The sequence below is a fragment of the Ornithorhynchus anatinus genome, chromosome 4 (genome assembly GCF_004115215.2).
Source record: "Ornithorhynchus anatinus isolate Pmale09 chromosome 4, mOrnAna1.pri.v4, whole genome shotgun sequence".
Classification (NCBI taxonomy): domain Eukaryota; kingdom Metazoa; phylum Chordata; class Mammalia; order Monotremata; family Ornithorhynchidae; genus Ornithorhynchus; species Ornithorhynchus anatinus.
Genome location: NC_041731.1, coordinates 13781199 through 13808888, shown reverse-complemented (window position 1 = coordinate 13808888; position 27690 = coordinate 13781199). Strand labels below are relative to the sequence as shown.

The following is a 27690-nucleotide window of genomic DNA, read 5'->3' as shown; positions in this document are numbered from 1 at the left end:
CTCTGCCATTCTACTACTATTACCCCTGCCCTCCAGTGTAAAATCCGATTATGCTGCTTCCTAGTTCTCCCCTACCTTTTAGACTATAAACTCCCGAGGGGCCAGAGATTAGAGCAGTCTGACTCTCCTGAATCTACCCCAGTGCTTTGCAGAATGTTTAGCCGATAGCAGGTAAATAAGAAATACCATCTTAATAATTAAAATCAAGAAAGAGAAGAAATGAAGCTATAGCTCTGAAATAAAATGACTCTAATGAGGAGACTGGGCTGTGCCTAGATCTGAAAGAAAATGCTTCTACTAAGGAGACTGGGCAGACTAAAATATCATCCTTCACGATAACACTGGTTTGTGTGAAGGAATCTGATGACCCTTCAGCTGATGTGAAAAAAAGCACCCTAATTTATTAAATATTATTCCAAAAGAGAGAAAGTTTTGCTTAATTCCAACCCCAATATTCTTCTTTCTTAGAATTATGAATTATGAGAAGCCTCTTGGAAAGAGCATGGGCCTGGGAGTCAGAGGATCTGGATTCTAATCCCAGCTCTGCTGTCGGTTTGTTGTGTGGGCAAGTCCCTTAAGTTTTCTGTACCTCAGGTACCTCATCTGTAAAGTAGGGATTTAAATCCTCTTCCCTTTTACTTAGACTGTGAGCCCCATGTGGGACAAGGACTGTGTCTAACCTGATTATCTTGTATCTATCCCAGGATGGTAAGCTCTTAATAAATCCCATTAAAACAATATTTCAAACAGGGCATCACAAATCAAGCTCATCCTCCTCTGAGAACAGATCAGCAGGTAATGAGATCAGAGAAGACATTCAGCCGGAAAGCAATGTTAGCATGCTTTTTGGATTGCATGACGAATGAAAACAGAATTAATTGAAGAGAGACGCTCTTGACAAGTCTAGAATGGAAGTCTTGGAGAATGTATCAAGTGGAAATCAAAGCCCAACAACAGAGACAGAGAAAACAGATTTCCAGTAAGCATGCCAAACCCAAATTTCCAAGACAACATTTAGACATAATTTGTTCTCGTGTTTAGAAAGATTTGATTCATCACTGTTCTCTATATCTTTCTCTCTAACATAAACATAAGATTCCTTCCTTATATTCGTAATGACTCTATTGTCATGACGTCTGCTATTAAACCTTTTGAAATGAAAAACATCAATAAATTTTGAAAGGCCACGCTGTTTTGTAGTATCTTTTTAAAATTTATTTACAGCACATTGTGTGCCCAAAAACCTTTCCTTGTGCAGAGGTTGGGCGGGGGATGATATCAGCAGCCACTCTCGATAATAATAAAAATAATAACAATAATTAAAGAATGGCAGATGGTATCTGACATATCTGACAGTTCCTTCACCATTCTTTGGTCAAGACAGTCAGCTCATTTCCTCTCATTCTTTCTGAGCTCTGGAGAAAAAAAAAGGTCTGCATCTTTCCTGTCAGCTTGTTCCAAATCTCCCGGCTCTAATAAGTCATCCTCAAAGGACATGCCACAAGTCATTTTTAACATGCCACTGTCTCTGCTCCCATGTCCGCTGATGATGGTCCTGAGCCCCAAAAAGCAGTTCCTGTCTTGGATCCTTGTCTGTTCTGAGTGCTTCTGGGAAACGTTGGATGATAACCATCCTCATCGAAGCTTCCAAGTGAAACCTTGACTGGATGAGAGGGCAGTAACTTTGGAACCGGTCCACACCATAAATGGAATCTCTGCATACTGTAAACCAGATAACTGATAACCAGTATCTAGTAGCATTTTTTGAACTTTGTTGGCTCTGAGGTGGACTTTTGGTCTTCTCTACCCAGAAGGCTTCTCTCCTCTTCTACATTCCACCAAGCACAAGGGAATATCCTCTCCAGTGACTCCCACCGGGAGAGTTATAGCACGAAGAGACCCCGTGACTTTTGCGGCACCAGTGTAGAACACTTTCTCCCACAGAAATGGGAAATGGAAATTCATCATCTTGATTTTTCAATCCCTCAAAAGGTTGCCTCTTGCCGAACTGAGGCTCTAGGTCAAAGTAGTAATTCAGAGGCGATTACCAATGCTTGACTCTTGCTCTCTTTCCCGAAGAAAATGAGTAAAGTCGTATCGGGAAGGAGGAGGGGGAAGAGCGATCTATACCAGGATGTCATTGCGCTTACTGCACCACACCACCATGCTTGCCATGCCCACCGTCAACAAGACGGGGATTAGAATCAGTGGGATGAGGATTTCATCCGGAGGGTCTTCCCAGTGGACTTTGTCTGAAGTGCAGTTTGAAAAGAATTGTCTGTGTATGTCTGTGATGAAGCCTTCAGCTAGAGGGTTGGGCCAAAAACAGCCCACGATATTGGTTTCGAGTTCTGTGCAGGAGGTAAAGTTGTCATAGTACCTAAAGAGAGAAAAAGAGAGAAATTAAAATCCAAGAAGACTTTCATTTCTATCAGTCAATCATGGAAGTTATCAAGTTCTTACTATGTGCACAGCACTGAATTAAGAGCTTGGGAAAGTACAATTCAACAGAGTTAGCAGGCACGTTCCCTTTCAGACTAAAGGGACTTTTCCCTTGAGAGGTCAGCATACCCCCTGCTACATTATGTGTTGTTTTAGACCACTCTGCCTCTTGCCAGCTAGGTAATCTTGGACAAGTCACTTAAGTTCTCTACGCTTCAGTTTCTTCACTGTAAAATGGGGATAAAATACCAATCCTCCTTCCCTTTTGGACTGAGAGCCCAGTAGAACACTCTACAGCGTGGCTCAGTGGAAAGAGCCCGGGCTTGGGAGTCAGAGGTCATGGTTTTGACTCCCGGCTCTGCCATTGGTCAGCTGTGTGACTGTGGGCGAGTCACTTAACTTCTCTGTGCCTCAGTTACCTCATCTGTAAAATGGGGATTAACTGTGAGCCTCACGTGGGATGACCTGATTACCCTGTATCTCCCCCAGCGCTTAGAACAGTGCTCTGCACATAGTAAGTGCTTAACAAATACCAACATTATTATTAACATTATTAAGCTCTTAGAAAAGTACAGTGTAATAGAGTCGGTGGACAGGATCCCTGCCCACAAGATGCTAAAGTCTACTGTAAGCTATTTGCCTATTTGATATCTTAAATCTACCCCAGCGCTTAGCACAGTGTTTGGCATATAGTAAGCACATATTAGCAGTATTTTTTATCATCATCACTGTTTTTAATAAATTCCTTCACTCTGGGATTGCTTTAGAAAGACCAAAACTGGAGGGAATGAGAAATTAGAGCCGTGTCCCCTTAACAATTTGTCCTCAATACTGATATAAAACAAACACACAAACAACTCTGAATGAAGTGAGAATTATTCATGCCTCACCTGTTGCTGGGCATAAGGGTGAAAACAAAAGTGAGAGATAGTACTTAGGTATGCACTTGTCAGCTGTGTGACTTTGGGCAAGTCACTTAACTTCTCTGGGCCTCAGTTATCTCATCTGTAAAATGGGGATGAAGACTGTGAGGGACAACCTGATTACCCTGTGTCTACCCCAGCGCTTAGAACAGTGCTCTGCACATAGTAAGCACTTAACAAATACCAACATTATTATTATAATGCATGACTCAGGTATGATAGTACTTTGGTATGTTGAAAAACCAAAATGTAGGCACTAAATATAATAAACCAAAAATAGGTGCAAAAAGGAAGAGATATATTTTACAACACCTATCTTTAAAACCTTCTTGGCCAAAGGGGAAAAGGAACTGAGGCAAAGGAACTGGTCGTGTGACCTCTATGTGTACATGTGAGTGTGAGAGGATGAATCTTCTTCTTGAGAGTTCTGGGCCTAAACTGAGCATTTGGCTCTTTTTGGTTGAGGGAATGAATATGACATTTTGGACAGAATTGTTAATAACAATTGGTGTATTGGTTAAGCATTTATTATGACAAGCACTGTACTAAGCACTGGGCTAGATATAAGACAATCAGATTGGACACAATCCCTGTCCCACAGGGGCTCCCAATCTAAGCAGGAAGAAGAGCAGGTATTTTATCCCCATTTTATTCTTGAAGAAACTGAAGCCAAGAGAAGTCAAGAGACTTGCCCAGGATCACGCAGCAGGCAAGTGGCAGAGTGGAATTCGAATGCAAGTCTCAGTTGACTCTCAGTTCTTTGCTCTTTTCACTAGGCCACCCAGCTTCCCTGTGTTCTTGCTGAACACAGAATAGTTCAAGCACACACTTTTCCTCTGACAATTTCACAGAACCCTCTAAGAAATAGAAAACAATTGACAGATTTGCCATGCCGTTACTCTTCTCTTCCAGGAACTGTAGGATTTTCCCTTAGCTCCATAGAATGCACTTTGCCACTACATCTTGGAGATAAATAGAAAACTATAAAAACTGGATCATGGATGTACACAATTTGATTGCTCCAAAAAAGCTCTGAGTTCTAGGACGAAAACAAATTGACGTGACGAATTCCACGTCTAATGAGACAAACATAAAACAAAGTTGGTCACCACTCAGTGAGAAGTTAGTCAGCCTTGTGCTACGTATACTCACTGGAAGAAGGAAACAATAAGGCAAGTTTCTTGTTGAGGTGTTCACTCTGGGCTGGGTTGGGATGCACATTAACAAGTCACAAAATAATGACAAGCATTTGAGGAATCCTAATTGGAAATTCCTACCTGCATAATTGAATGCCAAAATGGTGTCTTCTAGCTAGAAACAGAACAGGGAAAATGCTAATATGACTGCAGGAGGTGATTTATGTTACCCTGAGTTGTCAGGAATGAACTTCATCTGAATAGTAGGTTCCACTATATTCTCAGAGCACCATCAGGGAACGCAGACGACTGGCTTTTCTGACACTGATTAGGACATCGACAATAAAGGCAAAAGTCGCAGTGGCAATTAGGCTATGCAGTGGCAGCATGGCGTAGTGGTTAAAGTACGGGCCTGGGAGTCAGAAGATCAGGGGTTCTAATTCCGGCTCCGCCACTTGTCTGCTACGTGACCTTGGGCAAGTCACTTCCCTTCTCTGTGCTTCAGTTACCTCCTCTTTAAAATGGGGATTGAGACTATGAGACCCACATGGGACAGGGACTTTGTCCAACTCGATTTACATAAATCCATCCTATTGCTTAGTACAGTGCCTGGCACATAGTAAGTGCTCAACAAATACCAAAATTATTATTATTTCAACATAAGGGATTTCACTACCGTGATCTCACACATGCACACATAAACACAAACATACACACACGGGTCCTCTGATCTCAAGAGATTGGTGGGGGAGTTTTTCTGGGATTAGCACTTATACATATGGAGTTCTTGCACACTGTTTCTGTACAGATTACAACTGTGCCTTGAATAATACCCTAAACCAAAAGATTTAATAATAATAGAATTTGTTAAGCTCTTGCTATGTGCCAAGCACCAAACAAGGTAATCAAGTCCCCCACATGGGGTTCACAGTCTAATTGGGAGGGAAAACAGTTATCTGTATTTTGCAGATGAGGGAATTGAGGCACAAAGAAATTAAGTGATTTGCCCAAGTCACCCAGCAGGCACGCAATGAAGCTGGAATTAGAACCCAAGTCTTCTGACTCCCAGGCCTGGGGTCTTTCCAGTAGGCCATGCTGCTTCTCCTATATACTATCATAGCTGACAGAACTTTTCAAAAATAGATGTGCTCTGTGATATGGCAAACCATGAACACTCTCTTCTTTGCAGCTCTACCTTCTGTAGAGTATGGTTAACATTCCTGATTTATAAGCTGCACAACAGTGGAGCAGCTGTTTCTGAACGCTAAATTGGATCTGTATTAGCAGCAAGGTGGTAACGGTAGCACATTTTGGAGAAGGTGTCCTGTGAGCTGGAGGCTTCTATCTGTGGCTTAATGACTTCGGATTAGGGTCACTAATTGGTATCCTTTTCTGCTCATCTCAACAGAGAAGCCAAAAACAACTCGCCCAGTTCCTAGAGGAGAGTACTGAGGAACAGTAACTGGGGAGCCTTGTAAAGAGATATTAAGTTCCAAGTATTTAGTGTGGAAAGCTCCTTGGGGGCTGGGAATGTGTCTTCCAACTCAGTTTTATTGAACTCTCCCATGTGCTTAGTATAGTGCTCTGTAGACAGTAAGTACTCAATAAATACGATTGATCAATTGATTGATTTCATCCTCTGACCAGGGATACCATTTCAGGCAGGCAAGGATTCTTGGTCTGAAAAATTGAGAGTCTCCAAGTCTTTTCTGAGCACCATAGAAAGACTGAATTATAGCTTCAGTGTTTTAATGAAAAGGGTTGAAATGCCTGAAAACAGACAACATCTCTTCCAGTTTCTCAAGCCAGTAGTGTCCTGGAACGGTCAAAATCCAGCTGGTCATTTTCAGAATCCTTAATAAATAATAGCCTGTTCCACTGGGATCCTGAGCTACAAGCTCTGAAAGTGAATGTCCAGAGATGGCAACATATTTTTCTAGGGGAGAGTGAAAAGGGTGAAAACTGGGAAAATGAGTTGGTCTGATCCACTGAGATTGGTGCTTAAAGAAAGCATAACTAGTACAAATCCTTTTTCAGGGACCTATCACTGAAAGGGAAAAAAATGAAGAAAACTGCAATCGCTCTATCCTATGACCTAACCTGGAGAGAGAAGATTTTTGTAGAGGCTGTAAATTAAGATTAAATAATGAGCAGAGTAGCTGGCTGAGATTTCTACCTGACGCTGATGGGAAACCCTGGGAAGCCTTTGGGAAACCCTGAATCCATTGTGAAGTGGGTAATTATCCCAGAAATTGTCCAGAAATCCAAACCTATATGTGCTTTTTCCTCTTGGCACAAGTGATATTTCAGTGGGTTGGAGAGGGCCAACTTTTCTAGCATCCATGCCAAGTCATGTTGCTTGGATGGCAGAAGCAGATCAAATGGTGCACGGGGTGAAGGAGGCGGGTGAGGAGGCACTGAACGCGCAGTGGTTAGGAGATCCACTATCCCTATCCACCCACCACAGGAATGGCAGAGGAAAGACTATCTGGCAGGCATCCCTGGTCTTCAGTAGGCAAGCTGCTTCCAATTCTCCTTCTCCCCTTCTCCTCCCCTTCACTTTCCCAGGAGTGGGTGTGTCCGTCTGGGTCTGGTAGAAATGGAAACATCCTCAAAGGCTGGGACTGTGTTTACCAGAGAATTCTGGAAATGCGTCCAAATTCCGAGGCTGTTAACTAAAAACAACACAAAGGTCGGTAAATGGCCATTGCCCTAGTGGTGGCGAGTATCTTTCCACCTGACCCTCTTGAAGGCAGAGGCCGGTTTCAGGAGGTTCAAACGGAAGGTGGCCAGGTGTGGCTTCCCTCATTCGGGGATTCGTCTCTGCCATTCGGGGAGCATGTAAAGATTTGCTGGAAAAAGTCACCTTTGATGGATGTATGGCTGGGCTGGGCAGAATGATCTGGGCAAGGGCTGGCCACGCAAGACCCATGAGCCTGTGGGAGCCTAGCCATCTCCTCTACAAAAGAGTAAGTACATTCTCTTCATGGTAGAGAATCCCCAGTGGCAAGACGGGAAAGGAAACTATGGTGGGAGATGATGTGGCCAGTCTCCAATCTATAAGGTGGCAACCTGGTATCCCCCACTGCCCCAATGGCTGATAGGAGGGGAAATGTCCCAGGGCTTCCATTCTGCCACTGATAGATTCAGAGAAGCAGGGACAGTGGTCTGGGCCCAAGTATTATAACAGAAGGTTGAAGGGATTGGGATAAGGATAGTCAATCAATCAGTCAATCATATTTATCGAGCACTTACTATGTGCAGAGCACTATAATAATAATGTTGGTATTTGTTAAGCACTTACTATGTGCAGAGCACCGTTCTAAGCGCTGGGATAGACACAGGGTAATCAGGTTGTCCCACGAGAGGCTCACAGTTAATCCCCATTTTCCAGATGAGAGAACTGAGGCACAGAGAAGTGAAGTGACTTGCCCACAGTCACACAGCTGACAAGTGGCAGAGCTGGGATTCGAACTCATGACACCTCTGTCTCCCAAGTCCGGGCTCTTTCCACTGAACCACGCTGCTTCTCTACTAACTGCTTTGGAGAGTACAATATAATAGATTTGGTAAATTTGTTCCCTCCCCACAAGGAGCTTTCAGTCTAGAATGTGAGACATAATAAAATAAACCATGGCTATGTACATAAGTGCTGTGGGGCTGAGCGTGGGGTGAATAAAAAAGTACAAATCAAAGTGCAAGGGTGACACAGAAGGGAGAGGGAGTAGGTAGGGGAAGTGAGGGGTTAGTTGGAGAAGGACTGTTGGAGGAGATGTGATTTTAATAAGGCTCGAGGGTCTGTTGGATATGAAGGGGAAGGGAGTTCCAGACGAAAGGCAGAGAATGTAGGTGAGGGGTCAGTGGCGAGATAGGTGAAGTCAAGGTACAGTGAATAATTTGGTTCACTTGATGCTGCATTGAAGAAGGAAATCAGTGAGGTAAGATAGGAGGAGGCAAGCTGATTGACCACTTAAAAGCCAATGGTAAGGAGTTTATGTTTGATGCAGACATGGATGGACAGCCAGTGGAGGTTCTCGGGGAGTGGGGAGATGTGAACTAAACATTTTTTAGGAAGGTGATCCAGAAAGAAGAGTGAAATAAAGACTGGAGTGGGGAGATACAGGAAGCAAGGAATTCAGTGAGGAGGGGATGCAGTAGTCAAGGTGAGATGGGATAAATACTTGGATCAACATGATAGCAGTGTGCATGGAGAGGAAAAGACAGATTTTAGTGCCCGACATGAACAATCTGTCGATCCAGGGAGAATACAGGGAGAGCAAATGACCGTACCAAAGATATCCGGTGAAGGGTGGGGAGGGGTAAAAACAGGGAGAGACATAGTAGCACTTTCTCATCTAGCATCTTCTAGCATCTTCCTTGCATAGCCAAAAAAACAGACACCCCCCTCCCCCTTCTCTTTCTCCTGCCCTTCACTAGCAAAGGTGAAAGCCCTGTGAAGATTCATCAATTCCAGGTCTCTGGAGAAATACTGAGTGAAACTACCCTGAACTATGTTGCAGTTAACGTTTCTCAGATCTATATTTGAGGAGTCCAGCCTACTGTATTCGCACACACTGTTTCACTCTTCTCTCTATCTCCGCCTTTCATTACCTTCTCAGGGAATACTTTCGAAGATGAATTGGAGTTTCACCAAAGTGTTGGGTTTCATTCAAAGCTCCTTTAGTGCTTTGCAAGTTTGGGGGATTGTTGGTCTGACACGTGCTGGTGTCTTTCATTAAAGTCAATATAAAGCATGTATAGGAAGAGGAAGCTCCAGACAAGCGAGCAGACAGGCCCTAACTCATCACTGACTCAGGCTTTTGAAGGTTGTGCAATGTGCATACTATTCATTCCTTCGTTCATTCATTCAATCGTATTTATTGAGTGCTTATTGTGTGCAGAGCACTGTACTAAGCGTTTGGAAAGTACAATTTGGCAAGGTCATCTTACATCTGCTAACTACAATGGCTCCTGCCTCATCCAGACCCCAGATACAAAAAAATTAGCATTCCTCCGATATCCCTGGTGGGTGCAAAGGCCGTGCGTTAAGACAGTTTTGGTTTTGAAACTTATGTGCATATCTTTATACTCTGCCATTTGCCCTATCTTGTCATTTATTTTAATGTCCGTCACCCCTCTGGATGTAAACTCCTTGCTGGGAGGGATTGCGTCTACCAGCTCCACTGTACTGTACTCTCCCAAATGCTCTGCACACAGTAAGTGCTCTACATACTCTATAATTTCCCCTCCCACTAATTGATTGCAATTTCATCCCCCTACTGTCAACTCTAACCTCCCTTATGGGCAGGGATCAGGTCTACCAACTCTATTTTACTGTACTCTCCAAAGAGCTTAGTACAGTGCTCTGCACACAGTAAATGATCAATAAATACCATTGATTAATTGATTGACCACTACCCTCCACGAGTTTATCTATTAAAAGAGGAAACAAACATACACAAGTTATCTTCCAGTGGTTGAGGGAGGAGAAAAAAACACAATTCTATTACCGCTGATCACAAACCTATGGAAAGGTACATAGATAAGAGAAGTAGCTTGGCCTAGGGGATAGAGCTTGGGCCTGGCAGTCAGAAGGACCTGGGTTCTAATCTCAGCTCCGCCACATAGCTGCTGTGTGCCTTGGGCAAGTCACCTAATTTATCTGTCCCTCAGTTACCTTATCTGTAAAATGGGGACTAAGACTGTGAACCCAATGTGGGTCAAGGACCCAACTTAATTTGCTTGTATCCACCCCAGTGCTTAGTAGTGTCTGGCACATAGTAAGCACTTAAATATCACAATTTTATTATTATTATTTTTTAGATAATGAATGGCATTTATTGAGTACTTACTACTTGCAGAGCACTTTACTAAGCACTTGGGAGAGTACACTGCAACAGAGTTGGTAGAAACGTTCCCTGCCCACAACGAGCTTATGGGTTAGATCAGTGAATAAATGAATAAACAAGTTGTTGAGAATATGCTTAAATGCTAAGGGAGGTTTGTACCGATAATGGGCTCTGGGCATCTGTTGGATTGACAGGATTGGGGAGGTAGAACTTATTTAGTGAACGACTCCTGAAGGATATGGATTTTCAGAAGGGCTCTGAAGGAGAAGAGAGCAAACTCGATTACCTTCCATGAAAGTGCATAACCTAGTTCGTTTCAGAGACCAACATTTTCCAATCTACATTTCAAGCATGCATTACTCAAATAATGAAGGTAATTTTATATGGCTTAAATAACTTTCTCAGTATTTGGATTTCTGGAGTAAATAAATATTAATCTAAATGGAAATCAAACTGGAAGACTGTAATTGTGATATTTGACTTGCACTGGATGAAATGACGGCAATAGTGTAATACAGAGTGAGAAGCTAAGAATTTTGTTCTTAACCTGGAGATTGAAATAAGGCAGGATGACTTTTAAACTAATGTTTTTCAGAAGCTAAGAATTTTGTTCTTAACCTGGAAATTAAAATAAGACAAGATGACTTTTAAACTAATGTTTTTCAGATTGGAAAAGTAGATTTCAAATTCCTTATTTTTGAATAAGTGGGAGGAACTGGGAAACGAATAAGGAAAGAGAAAAAAGATCGATTAACATTTTTCTTCAGAATGTGGAATAAGATGATTCATTCTCTAAAAATGGGGAAAAGTCTGCTTATGAAGATTTCTGTTGATTGTCAAATCTGACACACACACAATAGGTTAGCATTTGCCAATATGAAGAACAAATTATCTTTAGTAATAAAACCCACTGGTGAATGGATACACTGTCAAACCCGATGACCTGATCATTTTCCTCCAAAACCAGAGTGAAAGATGTCACCAATAATAATAATTGGGGTATTTGTTTAGTGCTTACTAGGTGCTTTGGCAGTGTACTAAGCCCTTGGGTAGATACGAGACAATCAGGTTGGAAACAATCCCTGTCCGCCATGGAGCTCACAGTCTAAGTAGGAGAGAGAACAGACATTGAATCCCCACTTTTACTCTGAGGAAAGTGAGGCACACAGAAGTTAAGTGACTTGCTCAAGATCACACAGCAGGCAAATAATAATGATAATAATAATAATGATGGTATTTGTTAAGTGCTTACTATGTGCAGAGCACTGTCCTAAGCGCTGGGGTAGATACAGGGTAATCAGGTTGTCCCACATGAGGCTCACAGTCTTCATCCCCATTTTACAGAGGAGGGAACTGAGGCACAGAGAAGTAAAGTGACTTGCCCACAGTCACACAGCTGACAGGTGGCAGAGCTGGGATTCGAACCCATGACCTCTGGCTTCCAAGCCCATGCTAGAGTCAGGATTAGAATCCACTTCCTCGGACTCCCATGCCTGCATTCCTTCCACTAGGCCATGCTGCTTCCCCTTCACTGCACAGGCTTGCTTCCAAATAACCCACCAGTATGCTGCAATATTAGGGGCACTGAGATGAGGGCTGGGGTGGTCGGTGGGGAGTTTGGTGGGATGTGGGTGACAACAATACCACCAGTCATGCCCTCACAATTAATCAATCAATCAGTGGCATTTGTTGATCATTTACTAGGGCAGAGCACTGTCCTAAACGTTTGGGAGAATACAATTGCAGCAGCATGGCATAGTGGATAGAGCCTGGGCCTGGGAGTCAGAGGTAATGGGTTATAATCCCTGTTCCACCACTTGTCTGCTGCGTGACCTTGGGCAAGTCACTTTACTTTTCTGGGCCTCAGTCACCTCAGCTGTAAAACGGGGATTGAGACTGAGCCCCACGTGGGACAGGGACTGTGTCCAACCCGATTTGTTTGTATCCAACCCAGTACTTAGTACAGTGTCTGGCACATGGTAAGCATTTAAATAATACCACAATTATTATTATAATTATTATCATACAGTGGAGTTGGTAGACACAATCCCTGCCTTCAAGAAGCTTGCAATCCAGTTGGGAGGACAGACACTAAAATAAATTACAAATGGGGAAAGCAGCAGAGTATAAGGATATAGACAAAAGTACTGTGGGGCTGGGGGCTAGATAAGCCCCTCTGAATATCTAGTCAATGAGACTCTTTCCTCCAGGACAACCACAGAGTCAGGAAGAAAGAAGAGGAAATGGGGGAAAGGAGGAAGGAGAGAAAAGGAGAAGGAGGAGGAGGAGTAAAGGAGGGAGAAGAGGACAAAGAGAAAGAGTTCCAAGAGGAGGAGGAGGAGCAGGAAGGCAAGAAAGAGGAGGAAGAAGAAAATAAGGAACAGGAGGGGAAGGCGGGGGAAGGAGAAAGTAATGGTATCTCTGGAATTTCAATGAACCTCTAGTTATTAACCAATCGAAAATCCACTAACATCATGCAAATCTTGGAAATACCAGGCAAGTACTGTCAATCAACCAATCGGGTGATCAGTGATATTTATTGGGTGCTTCCTGTGTTCAGAGTACTGTAAATAAGTGCTTGGAAAAGTACAGTACAGTAGAGTCGGTAGACATGATCCCTGCCCTCAAGAATCTTGCAATCTAGTGGAGGAGTTGTCATGCAAAGGAGCTAACAACCAGCCCTCTGGAAGACCATTTACACATTATTAATGTATCCTTGGCTGTAATTGCATGAATTAAAGCTCCCTAAAGGATTTGCAGGCAGGAAAGAAGTCCTATAAAGACCATCACTGACCCACAAATTTCACACAGTTTCTAAGGATGGTATAAAATAACTAGGAAAACATTGGAAAATGTCCCAGCCTCCCCTAAGGTCCTCTGTGAATCTCCTCTGCCGCAGAGCTGGACTCTTAGCAGTGCTACATGTGGTTTCCCTTATCTGATGAATGTTTTTTGGGTCAGCTAGAATGGAATTCTTCCTGCAATCTGAACCACTGACTCTTGGATGGAAATCCTCCAGTTACTGCCTCTCCTCGGCAGGGACTCAAGGAAACGCCCTGCTCACTGGGCCCATTCTAAAAGTCTCTTTCCAGGTCCAGCTCTTATCTTCCTGGTACCCTGGACCTCTCGCTAGTGCTTTTCTGCCATAAAGAGATCCTGCGGCAAAGAAGCAGTGCAGAGGCCTCCAAATCAATTTCCCACGCTGCTCCAAAAATCCTGCTGGGTGGAGCAAGGAGACACGGGAGACATGTGGAGACACGGGAAATCCTGGGTGGAGCAAGAAGACATGCAGAGTCAACAAGGAGGCGTCTTTGACAACAAGGAGTTTGTTGTCTGTCTGCCAACGCAGCTGAATGTGTTTGTTCCAAGTGAGGAAAAAAATATACTCTTGCTAAAGGAAGAGGTGTCTGATGAAGTTCCCCAACCAGTGAAGCTAACCCAATTACCGATGTACACGAAAGCTAAATGTTGTGCTCTTACTGTTCCAATAAATCATGCTTTCCTTCCTGGATAACTCCTAAGGGCAGCGTATGTTCAGCCTACTGTCTCTAAAGGGAAACTCCTCTGAGTGAAGGCATTACTACTCCAGCAGCCAACTGCAGGCAGAATCTTCAAGCAGCTCCACCTCACTGACACCCCCATAAGTTCAGCAAGCACTGTACCTTAATACAACGCCTCTGGTCAAACTGTGCCTCAACTCGGGGAGATAAGTTCTTCCAGAGGTCAAGCACCTCAACTAAAAGAACGTTCTCAGGCCAACAACAGGAGAAAAAAACAAAAACAAACATTGAACACCAATGTCAAGATGGCCACCGAGTCCCCAAGGGTAGACCAGCTGTTTATGACCTCATGAAGGGAATGGAGAGAGAGGATGGAGAAAAGGATGCTTCCACCGTGCACTCCATTCACACCCTGAAATTTTATGTGAATTACAGCCTGGACTAGAATGTGGTTTGACAATCTGGATCTGCCGGCTACATCCCAACCCGGAGAGCCCGAGGAAACAGTTTTTGGAGGCTGCTGGAGGTAAGATAACAGTGGCTGCTCCAGATAACGGATCTGGTTCTGCTCATCCGTGTACACACTGCACGCCTACTGAGAAAGACTAGGCGGTTGGGAACATCAGTAAGAATGGCAGATATAGCCTCTGCCGACAAGCAGTTTACGATTTAATGGGGGAAGCCAGATAGACCCAGAGGATACGCGTACAAGGACAAGAGAGAAAACATGAACGTAGCTCGTAACAACAAACGTAAGCAACAGAGGGATAAATGAATGAATAAATAAGTGGGGCAAAGTTCAAGCTCAAGACTGCTATGATGGCTGATGAGATGACTTCTATGGTATTTGTTAAGTGCTTACCCTGTGGTAAGCACTGTCTTAGCCCTGGGAGAGTTACAAGTTTATCAGGTTGGACACAGGCCCTGTACCACATGCGGCTCATGATCTAAGTAGGAGGGAGAAGGATTTAATCCGCATTTTACAGTTGAGGAAACTGAGGCAAAGAGCAGTGGAGTCACTTCCCCAAGGTAACACAATTGACATGATTAGGTCTCTCTCCTCAAGCTCCTCCCCATGTCCCTTTTTACCCTCATTTATCAGGAGTTCAACTGTGGATCGTTAATGACCTATTCTTTCTCTTTCCACATTCTCCTGTTTCTCACCCACAACTTTCATGTACATAGCTTTAAACCTGTTTCGTACCCTTAACCTGAAACTTTAGTTTCTGTTTCCACCACTAGACTGTCAGCTCCATGAGGGCAGGGTCCGTGTCTGCTAACGTTTTTCTATTTTCTCAAAGCTCTAAGTTCAGTTCCCCACCCAGAGCCAGCTCTAGATGAATACTAGTGTTTGGTCAAGATTCCATTTTTCAATTAACGAGGAAGGCAAGTCTGTTCTACGTACAGAAACCCTTGTCACCTTACATTCTTTTGCTCTACCTCTTACCACAAGGTGTCAGTACTAAACCTTTCCTGTAAACAATGAAGGCAATTTAGGACCAAAGAATCTCTGCCAATATCCAACAGCTATCAATTGAATGTGTTTGGAACGCTATGGACATAGAAAGTTGGATCGTTTTTCTTATACCTTTTTCTTTTTCCTAGGGGTTGTCCCATCTCACTCCATAAAAAGTCTGAAATTTTCTTATAGTGATTGGCACCTATGACCAGTATGGGTTTATTTTTGGTACCAGTACTATCATTCTCCTTTCCCCCAAACTAAGATTTAGACACTGATAAGTTTGAGATTGATGTTGAGCCCAATGTCCTAAATTGAGCGAGGTTGCCTTAACATTGCTAAACTTTAAAGTTTGTAACTGGTATTTTGAACGTTTGTCCCTCCATTTCTATCATTTGCAAATCCTGAAACGGACTGGCCCGCGATCTATCCACCACGCCGTCTTGCTTCTCATCGCCACACTGCTTTTCTATTCGAGATGAAATATTCTGAACCCAGCTACAAAGCTTTTGCCTACGTTTTCACAACCAATACCTACGTGCAGATGTCTAGATTTGCACCATCGATAGGCTTCTCAGTTTCAAATAATCCTATTTATTGAGAGCTTACTGTGTGCAGAGTGTTGTACTAAGCACTTGAGAGAGTACAGTATGACAGAGTTGGCAGATCTGTTCCCTGCCTACAGTGAGCTTATAGCTTCAGTGCGGACTACATGGTAGTTGTTTCTGGTTGAGCCACTTTCCCTGGCCCTGGGTTCCGGTTTTTCAGAAGAGCTTCAAAATGCCTCTCTAAATGGTTCTGCTGCTCGGAGGTAGGCAGAGAGTGGCACTGAAAAGTGAGTGATCTGGAAACTATCTGGTGAAACTCAGACCAAACCAAAGTACCCGTTAGAGAGTAACCCACAGCTGACACACACTGGAAAAAAAAAGACCCAAAAGAGAGAGAGAAATAGAGAAAAGGAGGTCTTTCATATTTATATAATAGTTACGGTACTTAAGTGCTTACTACATGCCAAGCACTGTTCTAAGCACTGGGGTGGATACAAATTAATTAGGTTGGACACAGTCCCTGTCCCACATGGGGCTCACACTCTTAATCCCCATTTTACGGATGAGGTAACTGAGGCCCAGAGACTTACCCAAAATCACACAGCAGACATGTGGCAGAGCTGGAATTAAAACCCAGGTCCTTCTGACTCCCAGGCCCATGCTCTATCCATTATGCCACACTGCTTCTCTGTGGTTATTGTGCATTTACACACACACATACACACACACACACATATATACATACATACATACATGACCTGACACCCAGGTCATCGATAGTAATTCCCCAATAGCTGGGTCTGGAACAAATGTAGTATCTGGTAGAATGAAAATTATTCTGTAAAGGAATGTCATGCCAGTGGATAAGTAAAAAACACAATGCTTTTTTTTTACCTATTGTGCTTGGGGTTGGAGCACCATAAGATGAATCAGCTGTGGTGCCCTAAAAAATGACTCCCTTAGGGATAGGAGAGGCATCTTTCCTAGACTGTAAGGACATTATGGGCAGGGAACATGTCTGAGAATTCTGTTGTACTGTACTCTCCCAAGTGCCAACTACAGCTCTCTGCATATAATATGCTCTCAGTTGATACCTTTGATCGATCTTGTAGACAGCCAAACTTGTTCCCAACACTGTGAGTGGAGTAAAATCCCTCCATAATCTGGAACACGGGGGAAAAAATCACCCACAGGAGGACCCCCAGCCTCCAGGAAGGATTCCTACAAAAATGAGAGTGTTTTCACCACAGTCCCTCTATTGCTTCCATCAATTAATGATATTTATTAAGTGCTTATTGTGTGCAGAGCTCTGTATTAAAACCAGGACTACTCCAGCAAGTAATTCAAATAACCCAGGCATAAAAAAAAATCCAAATCACTTAGACTTAAATATACTGGATACTCCAAGTGAAAAAAAATCACTTTAAGATCAATGGCTAAATTAATGAGGGCAAAGGACATTTTTAGCTTGAATTATTCAGGTGATTTACTTGTGCAGGCCTAGCCAAGATGATTCCAAATCATAAGTTAGATCAAATCCCCTTGATCTGGAAGTGCAACTTTTGGGGACTTCCCTTAAATAAAAGAACAAATGACCATCAGAACAACTGAGGCCGAGTCTTTAACTGCATGCACAACTCCCAAGGGGTCTTCTAAGACATCAGCAATTTGTATTTATGAGCCTTTTTGCTGACAAGGAATTTAATATCACCTTCAGAATAGGGATTTCATCAGGGTTATTATTATTTAACTTTTCTTTTGCACCCACAAATGTGTCTGGAAGGGTGACATTAGAAATACGCTTGTTTTTCTTTAACTCAAGCAGCTCCTGTTTTATCCTGTTGTTTATTCCTCAGAAATGCAGCTGAAAGATTTTGGTTCTTAGAAAATTAAATGGTTCCTTATGGTTGAATCTCCTTCCCTGGTGTTAGGGATTCTGAGGACCCTCATCATTCTTGAGTGGCTTGGAAAAAATCAGACATGGAGCTGCAATCAGGAAATCTGGTGTAAGAAGCAGAATGGTGTTCTTGTTTGTTCAACCAGCTGGACTGACCATGTTTATCCTGTGTCTAACCCAGCCACAAGTATAATAAACAAGACCTCTCTTTGTTTGATACCTTTAATAATTTTAAATGGATGATGAAATGAAATTTGAAGAAAACAACAAAAGCCCAACTACTTCTTAGTTATGCATTTTCTTTAAAAACGTTCTTTCATATTTTCATTTCATTGAAATTGCATAAAAAAATAAACCCAGTTTACTTGGCTGGTCACGTAAATATCCTAAGTCCATTGATCTACCCAGTGCTATTGTCTATGGAGTTTTCTATGCAAAAAAAATGATCCGTTCTGCCCTCAGGCTCAGAGAGCGTATTTAATGCATTTCTAAATAAGCCTGTTGCTTTGCAGGCTTTCAGCACCACTTAAATCTATTTTAATTTTCAAGCCTCCTGAATCACTACACTGTAAGCTCATCTGCCGGCTCAGTAGCTTATCATCTAGACAACAAGAGATTCCGGTTGCCAGCCCTCTTGGCAATGGACAGCCCTGAAGCCACATGAATGTATATGATTACCCCTGGTATCTTTAAGGACAAGCTGAGGGGGAGAAAGATCCACAGCCTCACTGGTTTGAACCCGACGTAAGAAATGTTCATGTTTTACTTGAGACTTCCGGGTGGCCCTTTCTGACCCCAGTGTCTGCTTTCCATGTACTTGGTTTGGTGTCCCCTATTTCATCTATGGGAAACCCAAACTTGTCTACCCTTCCCCATAAACCACTGAGAAAAAGGCAAGCCTGGTAGGTGGGAGGCCTGTCAGACCTCTATAATAGAGGTCATAATGTCACAGAGCCAGCTTGAAGCAGGTTTTGCTCAAGACCTCCCTGGACATCCCCTCAGTAAAGGAAGAAAAGGAGTGCCTTGTGCAGCCTTCGAAGTCTTCACCAGCTGATTCCAACCATCTGTCTTTTCTCCTCTTCCACTTCATTTCTAAGCCAAGAAGCATAGACTTGGAATCAGGGGACCTGGGTTCTAATCCCAGTTCTGTCTCTTGCCTCCTGTATGACCTTGAGTAAGTCATTTACCATCCCTGTGCCTCAGTTTACTCATCTATAAAATAGGGTTTAGGACCTCTTCTCTCTCCCTCAGACTGCAGGCCCTCTATAGGACAGAGACTGTGTCCAACCTGCTTATTTTAGCACTTAACAAATACCACAGTCATTATTATTGTTTATTATTATGTGCCTGGCATCTCCCCTCTTAAATGGAACTACTTCCCTCTTCAAATCCACCCCCAGAACACAACAATCTTAGGCTTCAAAGCTCTCCTGAAATCCCAACTCCTCCAAGAGTGATTCCCAATCAATTTTCCTCTCCTACAGGTCACAAAATCCCAGCTGCCAACTCGGCACTCTCTATTTCTTAGTAGTAGAAATAGTATTATTAATTGCTTTCTGTATGCAGAGTGACACGGGTGGGAATTAGACATAGAACATGTCCCTTGTGGGCCTCACAATTTACCGGGGAGGACAGGGACTATGTCTGCTCCAGTAAGCCTCTAGCCTCAGCGCTTAGCACAGTGGCTGGCCTGTAAAGCAGAGTGGTTTAGTGGATAGAGCACAGGCCTGGAAATCAGAAGGACCTGGGTTCTGATTCCAGCTCTGCCACATGTCTGCTTTTCGACCTCGGGCAAGTCACTTAACTTCTCTGGGCCTCAGTCATCTGTAAAATGGGGATTACATGTGGGACAGGGACTGTGTCCAATGTGATTAACTTGTATCTACCCCAGCACTTTGAACAGTGCTTGGCACAGAGTAAGAGCTTAACAAGTACAATAGTAATTATAATTACCATTGTTATTACCATTATTATTGTTATTCTTATTAATTAGCACAACTAACTGATAAAAAAGAAGCTGAGCTCCCTCAGCACAATTCTTATCAGCACAATTCTTATGGTGTTGAGTCTCTCAGTCAGCATGGGGTAGCACAAAGAATTCAGCCTATGTCCGAGATATTTTCCCTGCCATCTTTAGCGGGGGCCATAGCAGGCCCTAAGCCCACCTTCAGTAGCCACAAGGATGTAGGAAAGAAGGAGAGTGGATCGGCCAATCCTGGATGGAAAGTGGCAGATGCTTTTTGGGAAATTTGTTCCACTCCAATCTATCAATCCCTCTAGATAAGTCCTTGAACTCTAAAGAGCACCACCTCTGCTTAGCAGAGCTGTTAATGGTGGCTGAAACTTGGAGTGACAGCCTCCCACCTCAGTGGCTTTTTATCATTTTGGCTATCATTCCAAAGAGTTGGACCACCTCCCATCCTTTGCCTTTGAACTAAATGCAGCACTCCCTGCTGCTCCTTCCTCTTGAGAACAAACTGAAAATCAAAAAATTGAGTCTGTTTCTCCCCCCGCATAATCATTTGCCCAGAATAGTCATTCAAAAGCCCTCCAGGTTACTAATGACTGGCATGCCTCTTGCTCGATCCATTTGTTCTAGGTGCCAAAGCCCAGCATGTGAAAGCCATTGAATAAGAAATATTTCTCACTGCATCCCCCCTCTCCGGGCAAAGAACCAAATCCTGATCCTCGTTAAAGCTGCCGCAGACCTCTGGAATAAGGGAAAAGAATGTGTGTCTAGTGGAGCTGGGTTGGGGTTATAGCCATTTAAAAAAACAGGCTCCAACTTTCCTCCTGGCCTCCAGCCTGGGAGGGAGGCCTAAGAGCAGGTCAACAACTTCTCTCACCCACCAAGGCAATCGAAAGGTTTAATCCAAAACATTCGCTCCTCCATTCCAGGAAGCGGCTACCCTCAGCTGGATATGACCACGTTCCCACATTTCTCTCCAGCTTCCTGAAACTGTCAGTGATTTAGCTAACCAGCTGCCACAGAACTGACCAAGAGAATGACAGGAGAGGTTGAATTAAGCCATATTCAATTAGCTCAAAGAGCAAGGATTTGATTTCCCTTCAGAGGGGCCGTCCATATATGAATTAAATTTTCTTCTCTCAACACACCTAAAAGATATCACCCTGAATCTTTGTGGGTGCTCTACTGGATACCATCCTGAGTATGGCTTAGATGATTGCTTTTATTCTCTTCATTCCTTTTTCAGAAAGGTTGAGTCGAGTCATTAGTGAGGTACAGGTGAGGTAACTGAGGCACAGAGAAGTTAACTGACTTGCCCAAGATCACACGGCAGACAAGTGGCAGAGCTGGGATTAGAACCCAGGTCCTTCTGACTCCCAGGCCCATGCTCCATCCACTAGGCCATAGTCATCATTACTGGCATTTGTCATCAGTGGCATTTATTGAACGCTTATTGTGGCAAAGCAGTGTACTAAGTACTTGGGAAAGTACAATACAACAGAGTTGGTAGACACATTCCCTGCCTGCAACGAGCTTACGGTCTAGAAGGACTCTCCAGACAGACTCTCAAGAATTGGGCCACTGCACCTCCATAGGATAAAAATAACAAAAGCAATAATGATGATGCTATTTACTGAATGCTTACTATGTGTTAATCACTGTTCTAAGCTCTGGGGTAAATCGAAGCTAATCATGTTGGACACAGTCCCTGCCCCACATAGGGCTCACAGTCTCAATCCCTGTTTTACAGATGAGGTAAATGAGGCGCAAAGGAGTGAAGTGACTTGCCCAAGGTCATAGAGTAGACAAGTGACGGAGCCTGGATTAGAGCCCAGGTCTTTCTGACTCTCAGACCCACTAGGCCATGCCACTTCCCCACCTCACAGATTTCCGGGAAATGCTCTCCTTTTTCTGGCTTTCCACAGATATTTGGGGAGAGGAAGGAGTTTGAAAGGGATGACATAAAGCATTGTCCTCCTTGGTTGGATTTCTGCCAACCATTGCTCTCCCAAGAACAGCGGCCTACCCCAGCAGCCGCAGACGCAGGAAGAAGGGGTGGAGGGAGACGTCGGGCGGATGGGCCCCTTGTGACTTTCCACTGATATTTCTCTGATATATTCAAGTTGCCTCTCAGGCAGTGGTCTCACTGATTTTCTCCAGAGAGGCAGCTCCACAGGGAAAACACCCAAAAAAGAAGTTAACAGAAAACATATGGAAAACCCGTCTTCCTTCCCCCACCCCCTCCCTCGACACAAGTTCACCACAGTAAAGAGCAGGCCACTTCCCTGAGACAATGAGTTTTCCCACCCCTATCAAACCAATTCTCGGTGTCTGCTATCACTTTGAATGACACATTCCCGCTTTCATGGGACCCCCCTGATTCAGAAGAACCTTTAGTATCTTAATTCTCAGTGTGTGTTATGTGCAGAACACTGTACTAAGCACTTGGGAGAGTACAATACAACCGAGTTGGTAGGCATGCTCCCTGCCCTCAAGGAGCTTGCAGTCTAGAGGGGAAGACAGAGTTTAAATAATTCATCAACTCCATTGCAGGACAAAATGACCTTAATGAAGAATTACTAATGGTATTATGACTTCAGGTTTCATGGAAGAGAATATACAATCATAAGTGCAACGGAAAAGTTCTCTGAGAGGCATGTGACATCAAGGAGTATGAGAGTTACAGTAGATAAAGGAAATGGAGTCAGAACTAGGGAGAGTCAACTATCTTTTTCTGCCATAGCTACTGGTTAGATAGGGATGCTAACTTGAGTTTACCTGATTCCACATGCTTCCTGTGTGTTCTACCCTCTCCTTCACCTACAAACTGGGCTGGTTTCTAATACTTAACTGCCCTGGGGTAGGGAAAAATTCACACTGTCCCCCTATTTCGGTGCTCGTTCTTAGTCTCTTCCACAGACTCCTCCTCTGCCTCCCACCCTCTAAAAGAAGAAGTCAATATTATCCAAACTTGGCTTCAGTGGCACTATCCTCTTCTGGATCTCCTGTCTCGCTAGTCGCTGATTCTCAGGCTCTCATCCCCTGGACCCATCCAGGGAGAATAGAAGGGGAACTTCTATTCTCCATCTACACTCACTCCCTTGTAGAAGTCATTCACTCCCTTGGCTCCAATTACTGTCTCTATGCAGATGATTACCAAATCGACATCTCCAGCACAGATCTCTCTCCTTCTCTACAATCCCACATTTCCTCCTGCTTTCAGGACACCTGTTCTAAGCACTGGGGTTGACCCACATGGAGCTCACAGTCTTAATCCCCTTTTTAGAGATGAGATAACTGAGGCACAGAGAAGTGAAGTGGCTTGCTTGCCCAAGGTCACACAGCAGACAAGTGGTGGATCCAGGATTAGAACCCATGTCCTCTGACTCCCAAGCCCTTGCTCTTTCCACTAAGCCATGCTGCTTTTCATTTTTTCTAAAATGTAATCATAAGTCTCCCTGGAGATCTGTGACTAAGGAACAGACAATAATCAACTGTGCTGGATCCTGAAGGCCAGTCGTTTTCAACCTTTCACTGCCTCTAATCTCACCTGTGTTAATGGTTTTCCCTCAAGTTCTCAAGTCACCAGCTTGTGTTATACAATCACCTGCCTGGAGGCAGAGTTTTATACCAAATGATCTTTTGGAGATTCCTTCCAATTCCACGATATTCTAAGAATACTTTCAAACCTCTCCAGAGGATTGAAGAGACAATATTGGCTGCAACACAGAGGATTTCTACTTGACCATTCCCTAAATAAATCATGCCCTTTTGACATCTGCATTTCAAAAATATTTTCCTTTGAGCAGATCTTTGTTCATTTCCCCACCACACTTCATCTATCTGGTAGGACTTCCAGGCAATTAGGGATACATATACACCATGCCCCAACATGTTTTCTACTGAGCAGTTCAGGAATTTAGGCTTGGGCTTTTCAAAGAATAGAAAGAAGTGGGCATTCCACCATAGGAAGCATCACCTGGGTGTGGGAATTTCTCAGGGTATCATTCCTGAAGACTGAAAATACTCTGGAAACAGGGTCTGTGTATAGCGACCACCTATATAGTCCTTCCCAGGGCTTAGTACAAGTGTTCTGCACATAATAAGGGCAAAATAAATACTATTACTACTATTAAGACATCCTGTTGAAAAGGAATTGATCTTGACATCAGGATAATAATGGGGCTTATTTTTAGGGATGGTTAGAAATAAAGAAAACTAGGGTAAACCTAGAAAAAATCAAGCTACACCTCTAGTGAAAATCAAGTGTGAGACTAAAGATAATTTAGCAGCCACTTTCTTTCATTTCCGTTTGATGTTTATAAGGACTCTTGAGTTTATCTACCAAGACAAATGTGGGATCTTAGTTTAACAGTACAGGAAATGGGAGAAAGAATGAGAGTGTCTAGGAGAAGAAAATGGCTTTGGTCAATACTGGAAGTTAAAGTCCATTTAATGGGCTGAATTGAATTTCTCTAACCGAGTGTGGTATGAAAACAATTTTCAAGGCTGAGCTAAGTTCATTATAGATTGAGAAAAAGAGTCGGGAACATCAAGCTGTATTCTACATTTTAAGCCATCTTGTGCTAAATGACACCCAAACTTTGAAGTTTTATTAGTATAGATTTTAGTGAAATACAAATTGGATAGTTGGAAAAATGGTGTGGTCCCTTTGTGGTCCCTTAGGACAAAATCCTATGTTTAGGACGCCATAGGCAAATAAAAATTTTCTCTTTCTCTTCACTGTGCTCAGGAAAGGATGCTGCAAGCTTAGGTTTCCTTCCTGGATTCCGGAGACATTGTTACCCTTGGAGGGACAATGACCAATCTGCCATCCTTGGGCAGTAGCAAAGCTGGGAAAAGCTGGGGAAAAATGACTTTGCATGATAGGATGGCTTCTAAATGTAAACTTCGTTTTCAGGAACTACCTCTTTAGCAGTATCCCAGAGGAAAAACAGTTCCCATTGGGAAAGTCCCTGAAAATGAAGTTTAAATTTAGAAACAAACTGGGAAAAACTCCAATCTCCCCTCACCCTCTGAGCTTACCACTTCCTGAAAGTGTTCACTGCCTTCTGAGATGTTAGAAAGTTGGTAGTCGTTACCCGTGTATCAATCTGTCACAGCCCCTCTGACTCCCAAAATGTCTCAGATCCCAGTGAATGCCATTCCACAAGGTCAGAAACAGCCACTTGAAAAAAATCCAGTGGTCATAGATTGAAACCGTGCCATCTTCCCTGTTTCCCCTGCCGATGAGACAAATAAGGTGGAATATTTCATCGACGGCTCCAGGTGAAACCCCCCGTGAAGCAAGGCCGGTGTTCTCATTGGTCTGTGCACGATTCTATTGCAGAGAGTTGCACTGGGAAACAGCAATTGCATTTGACATTTTCTCAAGGCCATGCAAGCTCTTGAAGAGAATATGACCTCAAGATGATGAATCACCTACTAATGATTTATCCATCAAGCACATTGGTTATACTGTGGGGATTTAAAAAATATTTTTAGAACCAGGAAAATAATTTTGACCTTTGAACTTCAGCAAATGTTGACTCCTTCCCCTCCCCCTGCATTTTGGCTGCCAATAGAATGGTTATGACTGTCATGAAAATAAATCTCTGCATCTCCAATACCAAAAATGTCAAAAGACCTCTGGGACCAGTTTATCTTGGACCCTTCTGCCCAGCCAGCAGAGGGACCCTAAAAGAGCTATCAGAAGCAGCATGGCCAAATGGAAATATCATGGGCCCGGGAGGCAGAGGACCTGGGCTTTAATCGGTTCTGCCACTTGCCTCCCTAGTGACCTTGAGTCAGTCACTTTACTTCTCTGTACCTCAGTTTTTTCATCCGTAAAATGGGGATTCATTTCCTGATCTCCTTGTACTTAGACTGCGAGCCCTGTGTGGAACAAGGACTGCTTCTTACCTGGTAATCTTGTAGCTACCCAAATGTTTAGTAGAGTGCTTGGCACATAGTAAGGGCTTGATAAATACCAAAGTGATTAGAGAGGCATCATGGACTAGAGCAGGGGCCTGGGAGTCAGAAGGACCTGGGTTCTAATTCCGGATCTTCCACTTGTCTGCTGTGTGACTTTGGGCAAGTCACTTCACTTCTTTGTGACTGAGTTACCTCATCTGTAAAATGGTGATTAAGACTGTGAACCTTATGTGGGACAAGGGCTGTGTCCAACCCGATTTTCTTGTAACTACCCCAGCATTTGGAACAGTGCCTGGCACATAGTAGGTGCTTAACAAATGCCACAATTAAGATTATTATTATGTGACAACAGAGATCCCCAACTGCAGCCAGAGACTGTTTTTCCAGGTAGGTTGGCTTCCTTTGCCAGGATTGCTCTGATCTGTTTCACACTGCAGACTCCTAACAGATACAGACCACACCATTTAGCAGCCAACACAATACTGTATATCTAAAGGCCTCTTGAAAATTAGATTTGATGATGATCATAAATGATCGGCTAATTGACCAACTAAAATAAAAGCTTCACCTTTTAAGATCCATTTTTCCTTATGTATTTTAAATAGCCAGGCTTGACCTTGCTTAGTATGAAAAGCTCTTCAATCAAGATATTTTTCATTATCCTACCCAAAACACCTTTCAGCTTTGAAAAAAAGAAAATATAGTTGCATTAAAAAATACACCTCAAAAAAAAAGCCTAACCTGCACAATATAGATAGTGTGCAGGACCAAGGACCAACTACATAGGTCCAACTACAACTAATAGGTCCAACAACTAATAGGACCAACTACAACTCCTACAACTTCTACCGAGTTTCAAAAATCCACACTCCACTTTCTTTACATACCTAGCCCCAATTACTACTACCCTACGATAGAACCAGCCCAGGGTTACAACCAATACTGTTTGCTTCCTTTTCTCAATTTATAGCCAACACATAATATAATAGTTCATAGAAAGGACCTATTGTTTGATGTCTTAACCCAAGCATACTCACAACCAATTATGGTGTTCCAACAGGACACTATAGCAAATTCCTCCTCATACCATCCCCATCGGCTCTGAGATTAAGCAATCAGCAACCAATGGATCTCTGTCTATAATATGTGTCTGATTTTCAAAGATTAACAGATAACCAAAGCCGCTGTTGAACCGGGATTGCATCCTAATTTAGAAATGGATAATGTAGATGAGGATGAGTTAATTGCATCTCATTCAGAGCAATCATTGTCCAACAAGGATCTTACTGAACTTTGACAATTCAATATATCACTGCAAGACACCAAAATAGATGAAGTTGTCAGGATTTTTCCACCATCAGCTAAAGTTTGGGGATTAATACTGCATGCCCTAATTTTCAAAAAAGTGGATGAATTTATAAATACGATTAAAGAAGGAAGCTCTAATAGAGAGATGAGTCAGCCTGCTACAGGGTGCTTTAAGAAAGCTGCCGCTTAATCTAAATTGGAAAGATTTTTCAGTAAAGTTGAAAGGCCACTATCATAGTCAGCAAAATAAGCTTCTACTTCTGCAGCCTCCAACAAAGCCTCAACTCCTAATTTATTTAATATATCTAATATTGTGATGTTATGCTTTGAATTACTTTCATAAAGATTAACAGTATAGTAGTCCCTTGGCATTTATGATTTTTCTTGTTCATGGTTTTGCCTACTTGTGGTTGGTTGTACTATACTAATAATAATAGCAATTATTACCATTATTATTATAACAGTAGTGTTTGTCAAGCACTTACTATGTGCCAAACACTGTACTAAATGTTGTAGACACAGTATAAGCAGATCAGACAAAATCCCTGTCTCACATGGGGTTCCAAGCAAGGGAGAAGAGGCACTTTTTCCCTAATTTACAGATAAGGAAACTGAGATCCAGATAAATTAAATAAGTATTTTATCCCCATTTTGTAGATAAGGGGGCAAAGAGTGTTAAGTGATTTGGCCAAGGTTACCCAGCAGTTAAGTGGCAGAGTCGGGGT

The 27690-nt window shown here is 43.0% G+C and overlaps 1 protein-coding gene across 1 annotated transcript in view; it reads right to left on the bottom strand.

Annotated features, from left to right (window-relative positions):
- Positions 1–1192: 1192 nt before the first annotated feature.
- Positions 1193–27690, bottom strand: part of RAMP3 (receptor activity modifying protein 3) — a 72961-nt gene continuing 46463 nt past the window's right edge. Inside the window, exon 3 of the mRNA XM_029062101.1 lies at positions 1193–2380. Within this exon, the coding sequence (XP_028917934.1) occupies positions 2125–2380 (256 nt within the window). The 3' untranslated portion in view covers positions 1193–2124. The remainder of the gene's footprint in view (positions 2381–27690) is intronic.